General features: G+C 57.5%; 1 protein-coding gene across 2 annotated transcripts; it reads right to left on the reverse strand.

Annotated features, from left to right (window-relative positions):
* Positions 1 to 1,126: 1,126 nt before the first annotated feature.
* Positions 1,127 to 9,003, reverse strand: TLX1 (T-cell leukemia homeobox 1). 2 transcript variants are annotated; one of them, XM_046942734.1, is made up of 3 exons: positions 7,998 to 9,003; positions 6,273 to 6,510; positions 1,127 to 3,368 (listed from the first exon to the last, which is right to left on the reverse strand). In XM_046942734.1, the coding sequence occupies exons 1-3, from the start codon at positions 8,467 to 8,469 to the stop codon at positions 3,146 to 3,148; spliced, it is 933 nt and encodes a 310-aa protein (XP_046798690.1). In that variant the 5' UTR covers positions 8,470 to 9,003; the 3' UTR covers positions 1,127 to 3,145.
* Positions 9,004 to 9,334: the final 331 nt, after the last annotated feature.

The following is a 9,334-nucleotide window of genomic DNA, read 5'->3' on the forward strand; positions in this document are numbered from 1 at the left end:
TGCCAATTCTTCTCCTCCAGCCGAAGCTCTCTGGCTGGCTCTGTGTTTCCTCAAGGCGGTTGGACAGACACTGAGAAACCAACTTGCACCAACTCCAGTTTCACGTTTGGGATTTGCTCTGCTGTGAGATAAGCGGAAGGGGGAAATGACTTCTGAGCGCAGCCGTGTTCCTGTTCCCAAATTGGTACAGCACAAGAAGCGAATTCAGCCGGCAGCGTGGTGAGCACAGCCCCAGGATGTGTCTACAGAACGTACAGCTGCACGTCACCATTCTGCATCACTGCTTATGGATTTAATTCCACCGTGTTGCAGGCAACTTTCACAGTCTGGGCACAGACCGTCGTGTATGCAGATAGCAAAATCCTCCCACCACGAAACCAACTTTAAACGTGAATCCAGGAAAAAAACACTTCAACAGAAAGCCCTTCCAGCAGCAATTGTTGCCAGAAAGGCCAGACGAGTGTTCTTCTGTCTCTGACGTTACATGCGTTGTCATTCCACACCGAGATTCTCTTTTTTTTCCCTTTGGCCTTTTTTAAAACAGGAAAGATTGATAAGAAAAGGAGGAAGCTGACAGCCTCTAGCAGGAGGTGTAGCTAAATATTGCATCCGAGCACACGCCCTCCAATGTGCATTACCATACGTTCAGCTTTGCTGGGAAACATTTTGGAATACGAAACGAGGAATGTGGATATTATAAAATGGCTGTCTTGGAATTAGATTTTAAGATATTGATGTGTCACGATAATAAAATAGAAAACACTTTTAATATCGGCGGTGAGCGCCGTGATCCCTTCTGTATTTATTTCGCGGCCGTTGGTTTCTTTTTCTTGCAGGGAAACCTTGGAAAGGAGAACGTGAGCCCCCCGGCCCCGGGGCAGCAATGCCTCCTGGAGGTGATACCCGAAGCGCAGCCGTCCCACTTGGGCACGTACTGCACAGGGAGCCCGGCCTGCTCCTGCACACCTCTCCGTGGCACCAAACAGAATTAAAACAAAAGGCTTCCGTTGCATTCATCTGGAAAGCAAAACCACCACGACTTGTTTTATTTTGTGTCTTTGTAAGCAGGTATCTTTTAGAGATGTCCCCCCAAAGCTGCGCTCTCGGCATTCTCCTGTGCTTTCTCTCTTCTTTTTTTTTTTCCCCCTCTTCTTTTGGCTTTTAGTCTTTCCGCCTCTGCGGATGTTTCTCTCTGCGCTCATTTTTGTGCTGGGCTGCAGGCCGGGGAAACCCTGAAAGACCACAAGTACTGAACCCGATCCTGCAATACTTAGTTTGGGGAAAACAAAACCAAGCCCCATTAAGTGGCTTATTCGTACTCTCTCTTCCCAACCTCCCCGAGCAGCACTGCCCACCCCAGGACCGAGCCCTGAACGGTGTGGTGGCATCTCTTGGGCCAGGAGCTGGAGCCAGCCGGGTCACAATCCTCACACAGCCCCAGCGCTAAGGGAAGGGCCGGGCTGGAGCCAAGGCCACATCCCTGGGGGTCTCCCTTGGGGGAAGCAGAGTGGAACTTTCCCACCCGTAGGGTCTGCCTCCTCCTGCCCAGGGTGATATCCCAGAGCAAGGCTGAGCACGGACGGAACACAGAGTAATTCCTCATCGGGGTATCATTCCCCACGCTGCTGCTGGAGGTTTCCTTCCCTTCAGCCCCGCTTTCTGCACAGTCCCTCTGCTAACAGCCGGCCCCAATGCTGCGTGTGCCGCTCGGGGAATTTCCCCACCCGCACCGAAGGCAGAGCCCCGCCGTTCCTGCACTTAACACAGGCGCTACCTGCACAGCCAGAGCCTACACACAGCTCTGCGATGGGGAGTTAAACCCACCCACAGCTTCCAAACCCAGCAGGCTTGAGCAAAGCCGAGCGGAAAAAGCACTAACTCTATTTTCATCTTAAGCAGCCGAGCCTCCCGCGCCAGCTCCGATCCACATCTCCTCTCCGGGATCTAATAGGGAAGAGCAAAGCATTCCATGATTTATTCAGTACCCCGGAGACCTTCTTTTTTTTTTTATCTTTTATTTCTCGTTTCCACATAAATTACACAAGCACTTTATAAAATGAATACACAGAAAACACCTTATAAGTGCATAACTTAAAAAAAAAAAAGCCTTAAAAAAATCTCACTGAAAATAGGTTTTCTGCTCGCTTGCCTGTACTAGCTGTTTAAACTGGCAGTGCTGTTTTAGATTATAAGTAACTGAAAAATATATACTGTATATATAATATCTATATATTCCCGGCGTTTGCTATAGGAAGTGCTTAATTGTGTCTCATTCCCTCAGAACAATTAAAGAAACAACAAAGTCGGAAGTGAAATCCATTTTCACCCTCGCAAACCTCCTGCCTCATCAAGGGACGCGGGTAGAGCAACCCGTGGGGCCGCGCTTTGCAAATGATATGGAAATAACCCATGGAACGGAGCAGCAGCACCCCTGCCCAGCGCCGCCGGGCTCTCCTGGTTATTAAAGCTCGGGCTGATCGGCGCCGTGGCAGCCGGGGACAGTTTGGGCTCTTCGTGCAATTGAGATATCACATTTACCGTCCTCAGGAGGCTGTCAGTTCCTTCGCTGCTTCCCCCCTCGCAGGAAAAAAATTAATGAAAAAGGGGAGGAGACGCCGCTAGGTGAGGTCCGAAGGGCTGCCTGCTGCCGCCAGCACAAATTGCTGCTGGGAGGCCAAGAGACGGGTGGCTTTCTCCATGTGTTGCGTCCCCAAACGTCTCCAGCGCCAAGGGCCCGGCGCGGTGCCTGGCTGCACAAACACGCTTCCCAAGGAGCCGCGTCCTTTTGTTCCAATCAGTCCAAAGCGCGTACCGATAGACGCGCGTTATATATACATATAGTCCTATGGGGTGCCTCCAGCCCTGCAGAACCCAGAGGAAGTTCCCCCAGCTGGGCACTCGCCCGCGGCCACGTCTGTCAGGGCTCAGCTTTGTCTGGCAGCGTGTCAGGAAGTTTGAGGCCGGCACCAGAGACTTTCGGAAGAACAAAAGGGCTGGGGGGGAGGCGAGCCGCTGCTGCTCCTCAGGCCTGCGGGCAGGGAGAGTTTGGGGGGCAAATTTCCCTTCCCCATCGGTCCTCATAGAGGGATGCTTCGTGGGATGCACGTGTGCCCGGGGACAAAGGGGACACCGCAGGTGCCAGCCCTTATTCGCAGGCGGAGGCGACGGTGGTGACGCTGGTGATCTTGGTGGAGTCGTCAGACCAGGGCTGGAGGTTCTGCAGGGCGAAGAGAGAGGAGTTGTGCACGCAGATGGGGTCGGCCTGGATGGGCTGGTTGATGGTTTTTTGGAAGGCCTCCTGCTGCAGCTGCATGAGGATGCGGTTTGCTTGCTGCCTCTCGGCCTCCCGCTCCTCCGCTGTCTGCCTCCTAGGAGAAAGGCAGCCATCAGCGGGTTGTGGGGTGAGAATGGGGAGGAAAAGAGGGGTTGGGGCTGAGAACACAGCCGTGACCCCATGCCACAAACCACTGGTACGTCCCATGCACTGTGGGTAGCTTCATTTATCCAAGGAAAAATCTCTCCCTCAGGCTAAGAGGTGAAGAAAAGCTCCACTTTACTTCTGGCCCTGGGAGAAATCCACACAGAAATCAAAGCACCCAAATGAGCAAAGAGGGGGCTGCAAATTCCAATTCCCTGCAGTGCTGCAGTAGGGACCAAGGGGAAGCCGCAGAGGGGTCTGTAGTACCCTGGCAGAGGGGGAGATGGGCAGCATCCCATCCCCTCCCACACTCTTATCTGCCATCTCTTCCCCTGGGCCGTAGTGCTGAGATGGAAGCAAGGAGATGCTCACAGTAAAAAGGATAAAAATCACACCGTGAAAGCAGCAAAATGTAGCCTAAATACTAGAAACACACAGAGCAATGAGAACAACCGAATGCCAGAACACACTGACTGGGCAGGGCGGAGGAGGGAGTTTATGAGAACAGGTCAGACACATGTCTGTCTGGAATGACAGAGGCAGAGCTGAGCCTGCCAGGGGGCGGATTAGGGGGGAGGCTGGCTGAGGTGCCCTGCAGGTCCAAGCCCTGCAGTGTCTGGGAGGAGGGGATGGGAGGGAAATGGCCTCAACCTGCTTAAATCCCACATCCCCGCCTCGATGGCTGCAACCTGCAGTGCCCCAGCTCCCACTGGGGAGCATCCCTGGCACCCCTCTCTTGCTTACAGACAGGGATAATGACAGCTTTTTAATTTAGCAACTCGCAGGGAACACAAGTCATCTTGTCTTCTTCCTCCATAGGGATTGGAGGCGGCAGCTCTGAGTGCGGCAGTGACACCCAGAGCAGGGCTGGGGACACGGAGCACGAGGCCACCAGGTGCGCACAGGGAGCGCGTGGCTCACGGCTCAGTCCCCGTTCTCATCACGGTGTCAACATCTCCCTGTGTCACACATCCCGGCGACGAGGGATATCATGGCACCGGGGCTGCTCAGCCTGCACTGCAATGAATTTTTAATGACTGCCTGCTCAAGGAGGAGATGCTCCTGGGGGTGGGAACAGGGAGCCCCACGGCCGGGCAGCTGGAACGTGGTGCCACCGGCACCTGGCTGTGCGCTCACCCTTCTGCCGCAGGCTGGAGTTTGCAGGTTCAGATCTGCTCGGTCAGAGCAAGGAATCAAACCTCACACCCGTGTCTCAAGCGAGCACCTAAATCTGGGGAGGGAATCACTCAGCCACCTCATTCCCACAGATGCAAGTGGGGAAGGGGCTTCAGGCACAGGCAGAGCTCTCCCCCAGCCCTTATTTGTTTAAGCTCAGGCTCGTGTGGATTCTCCCATGTCTAATACCGTGGCTGAGGTCAGGCTGCAGCCTTTCCCTCCGACAGAACCAGTCATTCCTTTCTCTTCGCCCAGCTATTTTTCTTTGTCAAGTGTATGAATAGGTTTGTATCCTCTGCTCCCCTGCCAAAGGGGATTGAACTTAGCCAACAGACGCAAGGAGTATTGACAGACGCAAGGAGAGGCAGCCAAGCCACATTTGCCTCACTTCCTTAGGAAACCAGGTTAGAAGACAGCTGACCCTGTTGTGCAGGGCTGTTCCTCCTCCTCCAGGACCTCGTTCTTAGCCAGCAGAAACCCCTCCAGCCCGCAGCTCCCCTGTGCTGGAGGAGCTGCTCCTCTGTGCGCTCTTTATGAGAGGACACTGGTGAGGGCTCACCCCTTGGTTTCAAGCTCCTTATTCCCCATTGCTCATCCAAAACCACACAGCCCCTCGGGAAGCCCATTTCCTCCACACTGGAGAAAATGTAGAAACAGCCAGGAGCGAAGCTTTAATTTGCAAAATACCCATGATAAGCTACAACCCTTTGTGCATGGAATATCCAGCTGGAAAAGGGAATGGGGGGGTGACGGGGGGGGCAGGAGGCATGGCCTCATTTTCCTGCCTGGAACACTTTGTTTTGGCAGTGTGCACCCATTCAGGCAGCTCGCACATAGGAAAAGTAAAAGGTGCCTCCCTTCTGCACCCAGTAGTACAGCCCCCCAGCACTCAGCTTTGCAGCCTGTTGCTAAAACTGACTGCCTCTCCAGGGACACCCTGGGAAGCAGCAGCATGGGGCAGAGCCTGGGAGCTCCACGAGAGCCTGACCTCCTCCTCTCCTGCCCGCATGTACTGGCACATCCAGGAGGAAAAAATGCACTTTTGCAAGGAGGAGCAGTAAGCCCTGCGGGGGGGCAAAATCTGAGCATATGCAGGGCTCTGTATCCCAGTAGCACCAGGTGCAGGACCCAGCCCAGGCCCCCCAGTACCATCCAGCACAGTGGGGTTCCGGAGTGTCCCACTGCCGATGCAGCACTGGAGCTGTGCGGCCGCAGCTGTCACTCCCCAACTGGCAACCCCAGGGCTCCCTACCAGGCTGGGGGTCCCCCATACTACACCCCAGGAACGCACGCACCGTGTGCCTACCACCCTTTCACACACATGCATCTGTCTGCACACACTCCCTGCGCTCACACTGAATACACACGCACTGAATGCTCACGCATCTGTGTGCACACAGCTGGCTTGCACACGCATCTGCGTGCAAGGTCACACACGTGCACACACTGCGTGCACACACGCACACGTGTGGCCTACACACAGATGCACTCACACCGTGCAGCCATGCACACGTGCCCTGCTTGCACACGCACAGCTGTGCACGCACACACACGCACCATCCATGTGCACACACCAAGGCACCTCCATACATACATACGCACGCAGACCCCGTAGCGCTCTCACCACCGCATCCCCCAGCCCAGGACCGGCCCCGCACTGCGGCCCTCAGCCCCTCACCTCCACTTGGTGCGCCGGTTCTGGAACCACGTCTTCACCTGGGCGTCCGTCATCTTGAGGGCCTTGGCCAGGGCTGCACGCTCAGCAGAGGCCAGGTACTTCTGCCGGTGGAAGCGCTTCTCCAGCTCACAGATCTGCAGGCGGGTGAAGGACGTGCGCGGCTTCTTCTTCTTGGGGGGCGTGCGGTTCTGGTAGGGGTGACCTATACGGCGTGTTACAGTGAAGGGTGAGAGGGCCACTGGGGGGGACATGGAAGGGGGGATGAGAGGCAAAGAAGCAAGCAGCGACACATCAGCACAAGGGCTCCGGATCCCGGGCGCTGGGCTCGGGACCCCCCCACTGCGGAGCCGCGGGGCAGAGATGGGCGCGGGCGGAGGGACGCAGCCGGGCACCGAACTCCGACCTCGGCGGCCATAAAGGGGGGAGAGCCCGGGGCGGCCGCTGGGCTACGGGCACGGCGGGGCGGGCAGCTCCTCGCCCGGCTTCGACCCGGTTTTTTGCAGCCCTTAAGGACGAAAAATTAAAACCAAAACAAAACAAAAAAGAAAAAAGAAAGAAAAGAAAGAAAGGAAAAGAAAAAAAGAAAAACAACCAAGCAACGGCGGGGTCGGGGCGGAGGGGCAGCACGGCGCTTTGGGAAAGAAACGAAAAAGCAGCAGTGAAGCAGCAGAGAGGGGGAGTTTGGGGACCGGGAGGGTCTCGCTGTCCTCCCGCGGTCCGACCCGGCCCGGCCCCACCGTTCCGACCCAGGAGCGCCGCAGAGGGCCCGGCCCGGCGCTCCTCGTCCCGCACGATCGGGAAGCGGGGCAATTTCGGTTCGGCGCTGCGGTAACGGCCCTGCCCGACCGTTTCGTACCCACAAAATAACTTGGCGCGTTGAAAACGGGACCGGCTTTTCGGTTTTGTTTCGTTTCGTTTGGTTTTTCTCCACGAAAATAATAATCAGAAAAAAATCATAATAATACGAATTGAGTGAAACCCGCCGCGTTTGCGAGCGCTGCGGCCGGGCAGGGTCGGGGCCGTCGGGACGGGGCCGAGTGAGAGCGGAGCGGAACGGAATGGAACTCGGACAAAAGCGGCTCCGGTGCTGCGGCCGAGAAAATTTTCTCAGTTACGAATTCGTTGTTGCGTTTTTGTTTTGGTTTTTGTGGTTTTTTTGTTTCTTTTTTTTTTTTTTTTTTTTTTTTTTTTTTGGTTCGTTGGTTTTTTTCTCCCCTTATTTTCGTTGTTGGAGTTTTGGCTTTGTTGGGGGAAACAAAAAACAAACAAAACAAAAAACCCCACGGAAATAATAAACGAGCGCGGCTACACGGGGAAAAGACGACGGCTCCGAGAAGCGGCTCCAAACCCGCTCGGGGCTGTGAAAAGTCCCCGTTGGTTGGGGAAGGGCTGAGCGCGGCGTGGACGCGGGGCACGAGGGGACCGAAGCGGCCGCACGGACCGGGACCGCCGCGCTCCGCCGGGCCGGGGCTACTGACGGCGCCTCGATCGACGAGGCAACTTTGGGTGGGTGTTTGTGCGGGCGGCGGGGGCTCGAGGAGTTCTCCGCCTTTCCCCAAGAATTATAATAATACTAGCGACAACAAAACGCAGGGGAACCGGAATGCTCCCGCATTCCCACCCCTTCGCGCTCCCGGCCTGTTCCAGCCCCGACGGCCCGGCGCGGCCCGGCGCCGGCTCCTGCTTGCCCAGCGAGAGGGGAGCGGGGAGGGGGTCCCGACTCACCTGTGAACCTGTCCTTTGTGTACCGCCTGTTGCTCTCCATCCAGGGGAAGGTGAGCCCCGTCAGACTGTTCATGCCGTTCACCGGCGGCACGGCGGCGGAGAGGGGCTGGTGCACGCCGCCGGCTACGGGGCGGTGGGCCGGGACGCGGATCACCCCCCCGGCCGAGCTCAAAGCGTTGCCGTTCATGCTCACCGCCATGTTCACGTTGTAGGAGCCGGGCAAGGCTCCCATACTGCACGAGGTGCCGCCGTAGGCTCCGGCCCCGCCGCCGCCGCTCGCCCCGTAGCCGCCGGTGACCGTGTTGTAGGCGCTGCCCACGATGCAACCCAGGCCGTAATCCGCCGAGTCCTGCAGTCGCGGGTGGGACACCATGCAGCTTCCCGGCTCCGACGTGTTGAGGATCTGGTCGATGCCGAAGCTGATGGGCTCGGCTTGGCCTTGGTGCAGGTGGTGAGCCCCGAGGTGCTCCATGCCTCCGCCGTCCGTCCTCGCTCCGGCAGCGGAGCCGCGCGCTGAGCCCCGGGGCCCCTCCGCCGGACCCCGGCACAGCCGCGCAGACCCCAAAACGCGGCAGCAGAACGCAGGAGCCGGGCAGGCACTACGCCCTCAGACCCATCGCTCCGCACCTGCGCGCCTCGGGACACCGCGACAGAGCCACGCGCGACCGCTCCACGCCAGCCCCGCACTCAGAGCCACGCATCGCCGGGGTGCACGCGGGAGACGCAGCCCACACCCCGAGACCCTCGGATCCCAATAGCGCCTCACACCCCCACCCAAGATACCGCCGCGCCCGAGACACCCACGCACCGACACGCGAGGACCAGGAGCCGAAGCCCCCACCGGCGATGTGGAGCCGGAGCCCCGCGGTGCGGAGCGGAGCGCGGCAGAGTGCGTGTGCGAGAGCCCCTCCGTCCTGTTTGCCCATCAATCACGCTACCCAAGGCCTGCTGCTCCCAGGCCCTCACTCTCCATTGGCTGCACGCTGAAAGGAGCCGAGTGAATGACAGCGGAGAGGAGCACACGAGAAAAGGAGTTTCTTCTTCCCCGCCCCCCCCCCCTAAAAAGAAAAAAAATCACCACCCGGCTCGGCCCTATAAAGGCAGCACTGCTGTGCTGAGTGTGTGCAGGGCAGCGTGGAGATGTGGTGGGCAAGGGAGACTCAGGGAGACAGTGTTTCCCCCCCCCCAAGAGCAACAGTGGGACCCGGTGTGGGGCAGGAGGGGGCTTTTGGTCCTGGAGTTGGTGAGAAACGAGAGCAGCAATGGCTCTGCTGGACCTGTGCCTCTCCCCTTTCTCCAGATGGGTTTTCTCAATTTCAAATCTCAGCACCTCTCAA

Source organism: Gallus gallus, chromosome 6 (assembly GCF_016699485.2).
Source record: "Gallus gallus isolate bGalGal1 chromosome 6, bGalGal1.mat.broiler.GRCg7b, whole genome shotgun sequence".
NCBI classification, from domain to species: Eukaryota; Metazoa; Chordata; class Aves; order Galliformes; family Phasianidae; genus Gallus; species Gallus gallus.